Here is a 15500-nt window from a genome sequence, read left to right as displayed (position 1 = left end):
GTTATGAATAACAAAAGATGGTCCTTTCATCTTTATCACTCCAGAATTGTTTCAGGAGCTAGGGAAAAAAACCAATTATTATAACAAAGATGATTCTACTGCTCTTATCGCTTAGAAAATTACAAAGGTTTTAGAACCTCTGATGAGGAACTGGGGATGAAAAATCAAAATATATATCTATATAGCAATTATATTCCCTCATCATCCTTTGAATGAGTATATAATCTGTAGTAATATCTCCTCTCTCTTTCCTGAAACTGGTAATTTTTGTCTTCTCTCTCTCTTTTTTTCCTGATTAGTCTGTCTAGAGATTTATTTTTTTGTTTGTTTAATTTTCTCAAAAAACCTGCTTTGATTTCATTGATATGACCTATTGTTTTTATTTATTTTTGTTATGTTTTCTATTTCACTATTTTCTGCTCATCTTTTTGTTGTTGTTCAGACAGCTTTATTAATATGATAAAAATCACATTTCTACAACATGAAAGAGCTAAAATTTAAAATCATTTCTACCTGTCTCTGAATCTGAAATGATTAAATATCTTCCTCTTGAGGAGTTTTCCCTAGACCCAGACTCCTGTTTTAGCTGCTACCTCTGGTCAGTGACCAGAGATTTCTCCCTCTTTTCACAACCTTATTCTTTCAACCTCTTTATAAAATTACTCCTTATGCTCAGGTCATCTTACTTTGGGGAATCTCCAGTACACTGAGCAACCTTCCTAAACATTAGGACCCAATTTTCCTCAATTTACTGAAACAGTTTAACTCATAACTTACTCATTTTAACATATGTATAAAAACAAACTCTGCTCATATCTTTATAATTTCCTTCCTTCCACTTGACTTGGGTTTATTTTGGTCTTCTTTTTCTCCTTTTTAAGGTAGAAGGTTAAATAATGGATTTGAAACCTTTCTTTATTTTCTAATATAAGAATTTTTTAAAGCTTTCAGAAATTAGCATGCAAACACTGCTTTAGCTACATGTCACAATGTTGATATGCTGTTTTGTTTTCACTCAAGTCCAAATAATTTCTAATTTCCCTTTGATCTCTTCTTTGACCTTTAGGTTGTTTGGAAATGTATTATCAACTTTTGAATATTTAAATGTTTTTCAGATATCTTTAGGTTAATAAGTTCTAATCCAGTTTTGTTGTGATCAGAGAACATATTATTCATGATATGAGTAATTTTATATTTATTGAGATCTGTGTTGTGGGCTAGAATATGGTCTGTCTTAGTAAATGGTCTAGGTACACTTAAAAAATGTTCTATGGGATGTTTCTAAACTTTCTGAACTCTGACCCTATGATTTTTCCTAATATAAGTATGATTTCTTCTTTTTCATTCTTTTTCTCCTACTGATTATCACAAATAATACCAATGGTTGCCTGCAGAGGAAACTCTGTGGTTTTTGAATTGTGTAGAAACACTGCTTATTCAGAAAGTAGAGTTTCATTTTTAAATGGCTTTTGAAGAAGATAATTGAATCATGGTGGTGAACTAAACACAAAAATTATCTACACACACACACTAGAAAGGGTGCCATTAGGAGACCAAAAATTGTGAGGAATTCTAGAAAAATAGGAGAAGAGGCTATTAGATTGGCTAATTCAGAGAAGTTGCAACACCTGCCATAGAAAACCTGGTCATATTCAGAGAAACTCTAATGCCAGAGTAAATGAAATTGCAGCAGTGCAGAGGCTCCAGGGTCAGCTGTGAGATGAAAGAGTTAGTCTATGAACAGCAGATCTAATTTTCCTGTCCTGCTCTGACCCTCCCCACCTCTCACTTAAAATGAGAAGTAAGCACCTGTATCATCTGACACCTTTAATCTCCCAAAACTACACTCCAAAGAGAGTGAATGAGCTTAAGACAACTACAGATCTTCACAGGAGAGAAACACCAGGACATATCTACCCAGAAGGAAAAAACATTACTCTTCCAATGTCAAAAATATATTTATTTTGGTAACAGGGAGGGTCCCTATCCAAGCTCCATGCTTTATACCCACAAAAGAGAAAACCATTGAATAAGTGACACACCCTGCCCTTTCATTCTGAGAAGCATATTGGTGAAATGAACATCACAACTATAGATCAGATCTTTGCTAATTACCTAGGCTAATTAAACAAGCCATTTATTCCTAAATATAAGCAAACAAAGGTTTGGCAGATATTTGACAAAATTAAAAGTGAAAATCATGAGCAAATGAAATATTTGTGGGGGGAAACAGATATAATACAGGAAACAGAAGAGAACTTCACCAAAAAATTTAAATTCATATTCTCAAAAAAATTTTTTTTAAGATTTTTTATTTATTTATTTGACAGAGAGAGAGACAGCTAGAGAGGGAGCACAAGCAGGGGGAGTGGGAGAGGGAGAAGCAGGCTTCCCGCAGAGCAGGGAGCCCGATGCGGGACTTGATCCCAGGACGCTGGGATCATGACCTGAGCCGAAGGCAGATGCTTAACAACTGAGCCACCCATGCACCCCCATAGTCTCAAAATTTTAAGGGAAGAAAATTAGTTTATAAAATAAGGAAATGCTGCTATAGAACAATTAAGAATAAGATAAACTTCTTGCAAACTAGAAAAATTGATGCAAAATTTAAAACGCATTAGAAGCCAGGCACTCAGCACAGTTTCCCTCTCTTATGCAGGCTCTGACAGAACCTGAACCCAGTGCTTGGGGCCCGCCCCCTTCTTTCATCCTTCACTTCCTTCTTCCCCTCCCCCACATAACGGATCCTCCCTCCCCCTCCCCCACCACTTCTGGGTAACGGTTTCCAACTACCGGCCCCATCTCAGAGCTGTTGCCACCTGGCACGGAGTCTGTCTGCCTCCGGCCTCTCTCTTCATTCACACTGGGAAATCTCCGAGGCCGCCACCGCCTTCGGCCCCGCCGCTGCCCGCTGCGCAGCCCTCGATTGCGTGCCGCCTTCGCCTTCGTCTGGGTGCCCGGGCCGCCAGCCATGGCCACCGCGCCGCTCTCCCAAGTGCGCCAGAACTACCACCCCGACTGCGAGGCCGCCATCAACAGCCAGATCAACCTGGAGCTCTACGCCTCCTGCGTGTACCTGTCCATGGCCTGCTACTTCGACCGCGACGACGTGGCCTTGAAGAACTTCGCCCAGTTCTTCCTGCGCCAGGCCCGCGAGGAGACCGAGCACGCCGAGAAGCTGATGCAGCTGCAGAACCAGCGCGGCGGCCGCCTCCGCCTGCGCGACGTCAAGAAGCCGGACCGCGACGACTGGGAGAGCGGCCTGAGGGCCATGGAGTGCGCCCTGCACCTGGAGAAGAGCGTGAACCAGTGCCTGCTCGACCTGCACCAGCTGGCCGCCGCCAAGAACGACGCCCACCTGCGCGACTTCCTGGAGCGCCACTACCTGCACGAGCAAGTCCAGTCCATCAAAGAGCTGGGGGGCTATGTCACCAGCCTGCGCAGGATGCGGGCTCCCGAAGACGGCATGGCGGAGTACCTCTTTGACAAGCTCACCCTGGGCGACGGCGACGAAAAGAACTGAGGTGGGACTGTGCCCCGACAGCCCAGGGTGCGTGGCGACTTTCCCTGATCACCATGCCGAGCACGCATACTGCAGCATCGCCTTTGCGAAACGTTCCAGTTTTTTTCTTCCAGTTCTGCCATAAATAAAGTTAATTTGGTTTCAATAAAGTTATTTGGTTCTTAAAGAAAGGTCTCTGGTTGATTCGCGTGCCAATCTTTCGCCTTTTAGGTTTTAAAACAGGTATCCAGGAGTCTCTCTATCCACCCAACCCCATCCACATGCAGCTCAGGATCTCGGGAGATGGAGGGAGAAGGTATTCCATGGGACCCTGGAAAACACAAATCAATCTTCCCTTTATAAACGATGTGGGGGCAGGGAGGTGGTGGGGTGAGGTGAGGTGGGTGGTCTGGGGCCCTGGGTGTCAGTGGGTAATATGTACGGTAAAAGTATAAAAGAACATGGTCTAGAATTCACAACAGTGGTTGTCCCTATGGAAAAAGTGAAGAATGGGATTAGGCTGGTATTAAAGGGAGTCTTCAACTTCACTTGAAAACTTTTAGCTTACTAAAATATGCAAATATTAACAATTGTTGCTTCTGGGTAGCAACATGGGGGTCTTAGAAGCAGGAATGGCAGAGTATTTCTTTGACAAGCTTGCCCTGGGCAACAGTAACAGTGTAACTGAGCCTTAGGCTGGCTTCCCATAGACAGGGTTGGTCACCCTGCTAGACGTGCATATTGCCCTTAACAAAATATCCAAATACAATTTCAATTGTACCCTTTCTTCCATTAATGTAGCAGGAGTATCCAAAACCCCAAACTACGTTATTAGAACGGCTGAAAAATACAAGGTCAAGGTTGAAGCTCAAATTTGTGATACTGAATATGAAGTAGAATAAATCCCCCTGAATGTTAAGCCACTGAGTCTGACTGCTTTGTCAAATGTAGCGGGTGGGCAAGAGTTGAAGCTGGGAGGCCAATCAGGAGATACTGTAGCAGATCCAATGAGAGACTCTGGTGGCTGAACTGGAGTGAAAGCTAAAGAAAAGGTGACAACAAAATTCTAGTTGGATTTGGATGAATCAACAAGATTTGCTCAGGGACCACAGGTGAAGAATGAGAAATGAGGAAAATAATTTAGGTGTTTGTACTTGAACACCTGAGTTGATGGTAATGCTTAGTTATTAATTTGAGGGGTAGGGAAGGCATGTCATGTAAAATCTGAGATGCCTATTAGATATGCAAGTGGAACTGTCATGCAGGTAGTCAGAAAAATGAATCTGGAGCTCAGGTGGGATGTCAGGTTTAGAAATAAACATAAAAGAGACATCAGTCACAGATGGTGTTGAGGTCATGGGACTGGATAAGCTTACCAGAGAGTGTGGCACAGTCAGCCCCATGCCCTGGACAGCTACCATTAGAGGATGGGTTGAGGTGTTACAACTCCCAGAGGGCTACTGGCCCCACCTTGACCATTACCTCATTCCAGACTGTGACCATGTGTGCCCATGCCCAGTGTCCCCAAATCAGCCTGTTCCTGATATAAGTGTGGTTTCAGGTTGCTCCTTTCAAGATGCAGAGAGGAGTTAGCCTATTACCTTGTCTTCATGGCTATGGGTAGAAAGAAATTATTTCTTAGTAAAAAGATTTTCCAAGGAAATGATAGATGCTTCTCTATGGTTTTTTTTTTTTTTTTTCTGCTTCCCTTTAACAACTCGTCCCCTCTCTCAGTCCACTCTCTGACCGGATGAAATCTGTACCCATGTAAGTCTTTAAGGCTGTTCGTGTCTGGGAAAAAATACTCAAAACATTTTGTTTCTTCTGTACCATGTGTACTTTACAAAGATCAAAATTTAAAATTTATGGATTTTGTATCCTATATTCAAAGACACATGGGTAGCTTGATCTCTTTAAAGCTACAGATTGCTTTGAAGTATTTGGTAAAATATGAATTTTAGCTAAGCAGTAATCTGCTTTCACATTTTCCCATGACTGTGCTTTAATACTTTTTAAAAATGAGGATTATGGCCCTTTAGTTTCCAGAAAATGTTATTACCCTTTATTCTTCCTAGTCAAACTTGGTCTTTTCACTATTTCTTTCTCTGCCTACTTTGAGGACTTCTCCTCTCTCTGGGTTTGTCTCAGATTTTACATATTTATTTATATATTTTAATATGTACCCGTCCCATAGATATGAGGAAGCACAGGGCAAGCATCTATTTGTGTGTTTAAAACTATCAGTTCAAACTGAGTGTTGTTGGAGTGGGGGGTGGGGTGGGAGGGATGGGGGGACTGGGTGATAGACACTGGGGAGTGTATGTGCTCTGGTAAGCGCTGTGAATTGTGCAAGACTGTTGAATCTCAGATCTGTACCTTTGAAACAAATAATGCAATATATATTAAGAAAAAAAAAAAAAGAAGAAGAAGAAGAAGGTAGCGGGAGGGGAAGAATGAAGTGGGGGAAATCGGAGGGGTAGACGAACCATGAGAGACGATGGACTCTGAAAAACAAACAGGGTTCTAGAGGGGAGGGGGGTGGGAGGATGGGTTAGCCTGGTGGTGGGTATTTAGGAGGGCACATTCTGCATGGAGCACTGGGTGTTGTGCACAAACAATGAATCATGGAACACTTCATCTCAAACTAATGTTGTAATGTAAGGGGATTAACATAAGAATAAAAAAATTAAAAAAAAAAAAAAAAAGACATACAGGGACAAAGGAAAAAAAAATAATAATATATTAAACAGATCTATTCATAAAATCCAAAAAACTATCAGTTCACTGAGGATCTTTCTTACTTTCCTGTTTTGGAGAGGCATTTTGCTGTAATGGTTTCTTAACCTCAGATTGCCTGGGTTCACATCCCAGTTTAGCCACTCATCTTGGGTGAATTTGGATACATTATTTAATTTAGCTAACTATGTCACCTTGCATACTGAGAAGGGAAGAAAACAATCTTCTGTGGCTTCTTTGGACTTTGGGCACGACCAGGACTCAGCAAGGAAGAACTGTGTTTAGGCTGCCCCAAGCTCAGGGCGAGAAGTGAGTTTTACTGTGACAACTTTCTGTGGTAATCCTCCTATTTTGTCTAAACCAGCTTTCCTTTTAAATGGCCTCCTAGAACACGTTTTGCTTATTCTTCCCAAATCCAGTTTTCCTGATACTTCTCTTTCCATCTTGAACTACTTTTCACTCCTCAGAGATGGATAAGAGCAAAAGGATAAAGACCTCGCTCTGATTCTCACCATATATATGGATGTTTTGACATGAAGAGGTGTAGAATGGGGTGAGAAATAGAAAAAAGAACCATATTAGAGCTACTGATAATATAAAAATTAAAATTTATAAAAACACCATGAACTTTAGCAGAGGTTCTTAAGCTTTTCTGCCATTAGAGTCACCTATGGAGCTTTTAAAAATCTTGAGGCACAGGCCACATCTCAGAACATGTACACTAGAATCTCTTGGGGCAGGATCTAGACATCCCAGGCTACAAAAACCAGTATGAGTGCCTTGCTACTCAAAATGTGGTCTATGAACCAGAAGTGTCAGCCTCATTTGAGCATGTGATACAAATGCAAAATTTGAAACCCCATTCTAGAACTACTGAATCAGAATCCACATTTTTAACAAGATCCTAGGTGATGAATATGCACACTGAAGTGTGAAAAGCACTGGTTTAATTAACATCCTGGTACTCAAACACACCTGCCCTGTGGAATCACCTGGGGAGCTGGAAAATAATAATGCCTCAATCTACACAACTCACTAAGTCATATAATCATGCAAGTACTGGACCAATGACACAAAAAATTTACTCTAACTTCAATAAGAGTTATTGAATCAAGAATTACTGATCATGGGCCGCCTGGGTGGCTCAGTCGTTAAGCGTCTGCCTTCGGCTCAGGTCATGATCCCAGGGTCCTGGGATCGAGCCCTGCATCGGGCTCCCTGCTCGGCGGGAAGCCTGCTTCTCCCTCTCCCACTCCCCCTGCTTGTGTTCCCTCTCTCACTGTGTCTCTCTCTGTCAAATAAATAAATAAAATCTTAAAAAAAAAAGAATTACTGATCCCACACATACACATACACACTTTTACACATTTTGCTGTTTTATCACAAACTGGTTTGTTTTATAGCATGGATTGTCAAACTATGGCCCACAGCCAAATCCAGACTTTTGCATAAAGGATATTGGTCTGTAGTTTTCTTGTGATACCTCTGTGTGCTTCTGCTCTCATGATAACATTGGCCTCAATGAATGTGGAGATATTCCCTCGTATATTTTTCAGAAGAGTTTGTGAAGAATAGGTATTAATTCTTTAAATATCTGATGGAGTTCACCAGTGAAATCAAAAGCCTGGGCTTTTGACTGCAAAATGTTTTTAAATTACTAATTTAATCACTTTGCTTCTTATATAGGTCTATTCATATCTTCCAGTTCTTCTTAAGTCTTTTTGAGTCAGTTTCTGAAGTTTGTATCTTCCTAGGAAGTTGTACATTTCATCTAGGTGGCATATCTAGTTCTGGTTCACAGTATTCCCTGTTTGCTTCTATAAGCGAGGCAGTGATGTCCTTCTTACATTCCTGATTTTAATAATCTGTCTTTTCCCTTTTTTTCTTGGTCAGTCTAGCTACACATTGTCAATTTTGTTGATTTTTATTTTTATTATTTTTTTAAAAGAATTCATTTATTTATTTGAGAGAGAGAGAGAAAGAATGAGCAGGGGGAGGGGCAGAAGCAGGCTCCATGCTGAGCAGGACTCTGGGATCATGACGTGAGCCAAAGGCAGCCCCTTAACTGACTGAGAAACCCAGGTGCCTCCAATTTTGTTGATTTTTAAAAGAACCCCACTTTTTTTTTTTTTTCTCTATTGTTTTTCTGTCCTACGTTGCTTTTACTTCTGCTCTAATCTTTAACATCCCCTTACTTCTGCCTGCTATGGGTTTATTTGGCTCTGAACTTTCTCTTTTTTAAATTTAGAATGTTAAGTTATAGGAGATTTTTTTTTAATGTATACCATTTGCAGCTACACATTTTTCTCTCATCACTGCATTTGGTGCATCCCATAATTCTTGGTATGCTGTGTTTCTTTCACATTCATCTCAAAGTATTTTCTAATTTCCCATGTGATCTCTTCATTGGTCCACTGGCCATTTAGAAGTATGTTGTTTAATTTCTACATATTTGTGAATTTCCCAAGTTGTCTTCTGTTACTGATTTCTAATTTTGTTCCATTTTGGTCAAAAAACATTCTTTGTATGACTTCAATCCTTTTAAATTTATTGAGGCTCATCTTAGAATATACTGTATCCTGAAGAATATGTCATGAGTGCTTGGGAAGAAGTATTCAGCTGTTGTTGGGTGAAATGCTCTATAGATTTTTGTTAGGCCCACATGGTTGATAGTTCTAGTCAAATCTTCTACTTCTTTGTTGCTTTGCTATCCATTATCAAAAGTGGGAATTGTCATCTCCAACTATTATTTCTGACTTACTATTTCATCCTTTAATTCTGTCAGTTTTGTTTCATGTATTTGAGGCTTTCTGGTTATATACATGTACATTTATAATGTTATCTCTTCCTGATGATTTGAACTTTTTATCACTATAAAATGTCCCTCTTTGGGGCGCTTTGGTGGCTCAGTCAGTTAAGCATCTGCCTTTGGCTCAGGTCATGATCTCAGGGGCCTGGGATTGAGCCCTGCATGGGGCTCCCTGCTCGGTGGGGAGCCTGCTTCTCCCTCTCCTTCTACCATTCCCCCCTGCTTGTGCTCTCTGGCTCTCTCTATCTCTCTGTCAAATAAATAAATCTTTAAAAAAATAAAAATAAAATGTCCCTCTTTGCCTCTAGTAAGAGTTTTTGTCTTCATGTACATTTTTTTCTGAAATTAGTATAGCCACTCCCACTCTCCTTTGGTCACTGTTTGCATAATGTAACTTCTCTCTTTTTACTTTTAAACTATTCATGTCTTTTAATATAATGTGTATCTGTTGTAGACAGTATATAGTTGGATATTCTTTTTATTCATTGTGACAGTATCTTTTTTTTTTTTAAGATTTTATTTATTTATTTGACAGAGAGAGACACAGCGAGAGAGGGAACACAAGCAGGGGGAGTGGGACAGGGAGAAGCAGGCTTCCTGTGGAGCAGGCAGCCCAACACGGGGCTTGATCCCAGGACCCTGGGATCATAACCTGAGCTGAAAGCAGACACCCAATGACTGAGCCACCCAGGCGCCCCAACATCTGTCTTTTGATTGTTTAATCTATTTACTTTTAATGTTATTATTGATATGGTTGATTTATATCTGCCATATTGCTATATGTTTCCTATGTATCTCCTGTCTCCTGTGTTTCCCTCTTCTTCCTCTACTCCTTTCATTTGTATGAAATAGATATTCTCCATTATACCATTTTAATTCATCTGTTGGTTTTCTTTCTTATGTTTTAAAGTTATTTTTTAGTGATTTCTCTAGGAATGACAATATGTATTTTATCACAATCTACTTCACCTTAATACTAATACATTCCAGGAGCACCTGGCTGGCTCAATGGGTAGAGCATGTGACTCTTAATCTTGGGGTCATGAACTCAAGCCCCACATTGGCCCTAGAGACTACTTAAGGAAATAAAAAAAATAAAGAAAATACAAATACATTCCAGTAAAACATAGAAACTTTCTTCCAGTATAGCTCCATTCTTTGTATCCTCCATTGTGCTATTATTGCAATATACATCTGTATGTTATAAATCCAACAATACATGGTTTATTTTAATTATTGCTTTAGGTAATTCTCTTTAAAAACAATTGCTTTGTGTGTATTCTAGTAACTGCCTGGTGTTATTTCCTTTCAGATATAAGAACTGTTTTAGATTTTTTTATAAGGCAAGGCTGTTAGCAATGATTTTTATCAGCCTTCATTTATCTAGGAACATCTTTATTTTGCCTTCATTTTTAAATGATAATTTTGCTTAATATATTAGTGTTCTTGGTTGACTTTTTTTCTTGCAGCAATTTGGATATCCCATTGCCTTCTGGCCTCCATTATTTATTTATTTCTAAAGATTTTCTATTTATTTGAGAGAGAGAGAGCACAAAAGACAGAGCATGAGTGGGGGAGAGGCAAAGGGAGAGGGAGAAGTAAACTCCCTGCTGAGCAGACAGCCCGACTTGAGGCTCCATCCCAGGACCCCAGGATCATGACCTGAGCAGAAAGCAGACAACCAACTGAGCCACCCAGGTGCCACTGGCTTCCATTATTTTTGATGAGGAGTCAGCTTAAGTTCTTACTGTGGTTCCTTTCTATGTGTTGAATATTTTCTTGCTGTTTTCAAGATTTTCTCATTGTCTCTGTCTTCCAGAAATTTAACAATGATGTATCTAGGGGTAGATTTCTATGTTTTTCCTAATTGGATTTGGTTGATCAGTTTGAATTATAGGTATTTATCCTTAAATTTGGGAAATTTATGGGGTGCCTAGGTGGTTCAGTCAGTTAAGCATCTGCCTTCTGTTAAGGTCATGATCCTGGGGTCCTGGGATGGAGCCCTGCATCAGGCTCCCTGCTCAGTGGGGAGTCTGCTTCTCCCTCTCCCTCTGTCTCTGAGCCCCACTCGTGCTTTCTCTGTCTCAAACAAATAAAATCCTTTAAGAAAATTGGGAAATTTATATACATTATTTCTTCAAATACTTTTTCTGCCCCTTTATTCTTTTTCCTCTCATTTGGGGACTCCAATTATGCATATGTTGGTGAGCTTGGTGGTGTTCTACTGGTCTCTGAGTCTTGGTTCATTTTTCATTCTATTTTTCCTTTATGATTAAGATTATATAATCTCTAATGATTTACTTTCAATTTCATGGATTCTTTCTTTGCCAGCTTGCCTCTGCTGTAAAGACTCGCTGGGGAATCTTTTCATTTCAATTATTGTACTTTTGTAGTTCAAAACTTCAAATTTATTCTTTTTTATATTTTCTATATTTTTCTTCTTTGACAAATCATTGTATTCAAACTTTCCTTTTAATCTTTGAATACTGTTTCCTTTATTTCTGAATATATTTATAAGAGCTCCTTTCACATCTGTGCCATCTGAGTCTACCATTTAAACTCCTTCAAAAAGTTTCTACTTATTGCTTGTGTATTAGTCAAAATTTCTTATCTCTTTGCACATCTTACAATTGTTTTTGAAAAGTGGACATTTTAGATACTATACTACAGCATCTTCAGATTCTGTCTGGATTTCTTCTGTAGAGTCTCCCTTGAAGTGTGTGGCTGCTGATGTCTCTGCTCATTTTTTTTATTCTTATTTTTATTTTTAAACCTGGCTACCTACAGGTCATCTGTGTGTCACCACAGCATAGTGGTCAGCATTTGAATGGTCAGATTTTGTGCTTAAACACCCTGTCTTAGTTAGGTTGAGCTGTGATAACAAAGTACCATCAACTGATGGCTTAAACAAAGCCACTATTCTGGAGCGCTCACAGTTCTGAAGACTGGGAAGTCCAAGATCAAGATATTGGCAAGGTAAGTTTCATTGAGGTCTCTTCTCTTGGCTTATAGATGACAGACTTCTTGCTGTGTCCTCATGTGGTAGAGAGGTGTCTCTTCTAATAAGAGCACTAATCCTATATAATTGGGCTTCACGCTTATGATTTCATTTAACCTTAATTACCTCCATAAAGGTCTTATCTCCAAATACAGTCACATTGGGGATTGGGGCCTTAACATATGAATTTTGGGACGGACACATTCAGTCCATAACACAACCTGAGCCAGTAAGACTTTCAGCCTTTGCTGATGGATCTGCATACATAAAATGGGGAATGCACTCAAAGTTCAGGAAGTTTACAAGTCTGCCATGGCTTTTACTTCCTTGGTATGCAAGGCCTCACATTCAGCCATAGACAACTGGGGCCTTCTCTGGTCTTTCTGGAGAGTGTACACACCCTTGCAGCCTTGCAGATGCACATAGCCTTCCAAAATAGCTGGGCTATGTGGTAGCTTATTAAAGTCTATGATGGCTGCCTTGTTGCCAGATCTCTCTGTTAAATTTTTGGCTGATTTTCCTATTTGTAATTCACACCAACCCATACTGCAGTCCTAGGTTAGCTGTGATACTGGTCTTCCTCAACTGTTTGCCATGGAGTTAGCTCTTGTTTTTAATATTACCCCCAAGCATAGATTTTTCCATGTTGTATGTCAAATCAACCCTCTCCATCATCCAGACCATTGGTCCTCATGGCCTGCTGTTTCCTAGAAGAACTGCTATACCACAGAGCAGGGGACAGGGAGGCAGAATAGGAGCAGCCCAGGCTACAAATGCCACAAATTCCCAGTTTTTTTTTTGAATACACATTCTCAATTTGTTTGCTTTTTGTCAATTTCCATAGTACTAAAATAGTTATTTTTGACAATTTTGTCCAGTTTAGCATTGCTTTTTGGGAAGAGAATTTGCTAGATCCCTTACTCAGCCATTCTCAAAGTCTGTTTTCTAGATGGCTACACTAATAAAGTGTGGAAAGATGGAAACAGTCACTGTGGGCCTACCATTGGTTACCATGTTCGAGTGCCATCTAGTTGATTCTAATTTGGATACTTAAAAAATACTAGGTGAGAAGCGCCTGGGTGGCTCAGATGGTTAAGCATCTGACTCTTGATTTTGGCTCAGGTCATGATCTCAGGGTCATGAGACTGAGCCCTACATCAGGCTCTGCCCTGGGCATAGAACCTGCTTAAGATTCTCTCTCCTAGGGCGCCTGGGTGGCTCAGTCATTAAGCGTCTGCCTTTGGCTCAGGTCATGGTCCCAGGGTCCTGGGATCGAGCCCCACATCGGGCTCCCTGCCAGGCGGGGGAAGCCTCCTTCTCCCTCTCCCACTCCCTGTGCTTGTGCTCTGTCTCTCGCTGTGTCTCTGTCAAATAAATAAAATCTTAAAAAAAAAAAAAAAAAAGATTCTCCCTCCTCTTCTCCCTCTGCCCCTCCCCACCCCCTCTAAAAAAAATACTAAGTGAGAAATCTACACTTTTTTTTTTTTAAAGATTTATTTATTTATTTATTTATTTGAGACAGAGAGAGTGAGAGACAGAGAGCATGAGAGGGAGGAGGGTCAGAGGGAGAAGCAGACTCCCTGCCGAGCAGGGAGCCCGATGCGGGACTCGATCCCGGGACTCCAGGATCATGACCTGAGCCGAAGGCAGTCGCTTAACCAACTGAGCCACCCAGGCGCCCTACACTTTCTATTATATGAAATACACAGTTCTATAATGAAGTAAAATTTAAATTCATTGCTATCCTAGTCATTTTTTTTTTAAAAAAGCACTCACTTTTTGTTTTTCATTTATTTCAAAATGTTCTTTGGAAAAAGAATACTTTTAAAAATTCTTTGGAAAATATAGACTTAAAAAAAAAGTCTTGAAATGTCTGTAATGTGCCTTTTCTAATCTTAGAAGTTATAAGGATTATATAAGGATATATAAAAATTTTATATATAAATCCTTATATAAGATTAAGAAGTTTTCTAAGCTCATTACACTAAGAGGGACTAAATTCTGGTGGTATTATATATATGCCTCCAAAGTAGAAAGAATTTTTATTATTTTTATTTATTTTTTTAAAAAATTATTTATTTGAGAGACATAGTGAGAAAGCAGAGCAGGAGGGGGGCCAGAGAGAGAAGCAGGCTCCCCGCTGAGCAGGGAGACCCATGTGACTCGAGGCTCCATCCAGGGAACCTGGGATCATGACCTGAGCCGAAGGCAGACGCTTAGCTGACTGAGCCACCCAGGCACCCCAGGAAGAATATTTAGAAATATGTAATTGAATTGTAGCTTAAATTTACTTGTATGGAAAAATAAAAAGAATTCCCCATAAGTGTGTGCGTGTGTAGCTACTGCCCTTTTTTTTTTTAAAGATTTATTTGTTTTAGAGAGAGAGAGAGAGAGAAGGAGAGAGAGAGAGGAGAGAGAGAGAAGGAGAGAGAGAGCAGGGGCAGGGGGAGAGAGAGAGGGAGAAACCCTAGCAGACTCACTGCTGAGCACAGAGCCCAATGTGGGCTCGATCTCACAACCCTGGGATCATGATCTGAGCTGAAACCAAGAGTCAGACGCTTAACTGAGCCACCCAGGCACCCCTAGCTATTGCCTTTTTATTGTATAGGATATCTTGGGTGTGCAGTCATTGTATGTGATATCCCTATATATCATGAAGAATCATTTCCTTTTTCAGGAGAGTGGAACGAGATTAGATGTGTTAAAGTGTCACAGTATATTTAACTTAACTACATTCAGAACAAAATTATTTTTAGTATTCCTTGGAATGAATTATGGCTAAATTCACCTTAATTTCTTGATATTGTTTTGTCAGCTCTTCTTTTCATACAAGTAAGGGTTCCCTGGGTTTATATTACTAGGTCAGTTGGAGCTTTATTTATTTTTATTCAGGGGGACAAAGACTGGTAGTCTGGAGACTGGATTTTGATTTGGTTGCTGGTGTCCAACAGCAGGATGCCTGGAGGCATCCACTTGTAACACCAAATATAAGGGGGCACCTGGGTGGTTCAGTCGGTTAAGCATCTGCCTTTCACTCAGGTCATGATCCCAGGGTCCTGGGATTGAGCCCCACATTGGGCTTCCCTGCTCAGCGGGAAGTCTGCTTCTCCCTCTCCCTCTGCCCTTCCCGCACGCTCATGCGCTCCCTCTCTCTAATAAATAAAATCTTAAAAAAAAAAAAAAAAAACCAACGAGTATAAGTAGTGGATCACTATTACTATATTTAAACATCGATGGTTGGCAGGAATGTGCTAAAGTCTAAATCTAACAGGAATTATGTCTCTGTCCCTGCCCAGGGCAACTGCTACGAAAAGACATGCTCATATGAGGAGGAAGACAGCAGAGGTGGTGGTTTGGAGCTGAATGTTACTTCGTTGCTGACTCAGGGGAAGAAGTTTAGAATGTTGGCTATGTTTTCTAAAGAGCACCTAGCAGTTTTCACCTTGTGTATTAAG

General features: G+C 40.2%; 1 protein-coding gene across 1 annotated transcript; it reads left to right on the top strand.

The window, feature by feature from the left end:
- Positions 1-2956: 2956 nt before the first annotated feature.
- LOC118008837 (ferritin heavy chain-like) lies at positions 2957-3683 on the top strand. Its single transcript, XM_035002645.1, has one exon. The coding sequence runs from the start codon at positions 2972-2974 to the stop codon at positions 3521-3523; it is 552 nt and encodes a 183-aa protein (XP_034858536.1). The 5' UTR covers positions 2957-2971; the 3' UTR covers positions 3524-3683.
- Positions 3684-15500: the final 11817 nt, after the last annotated feature.

Source organism: Mirounga leonina, unplaced genomic scaffold (assembly GCF_011800145.1).
Source record: "Mirounga leonina isolate KUSES-001 unplaced genomic scaffold, KU_Mleo_1.0 Mir_101609, whole genome shotgun sequence".
NCBI classification, from domain to species: domain Eukaryota; kingdom Metazoa; phylum Chordata; class Mammalia; order Carnivora; family Phocidae; genus Mirounga; species Mirounga leonina.
This window is presented reverse-complemented; position numbering and strand designations above follow the sequence as displayed.

Bases quoted from the DNA above. Each gene is read 5' to 3' on its own strand.
- LOC118008837 (XM_035002645.1), top strand. From the start codon at position 2,972: ATGGCCACCGCGCCGCTCTCCCAAGTGCGCCAGAACTACCACCCCGAC.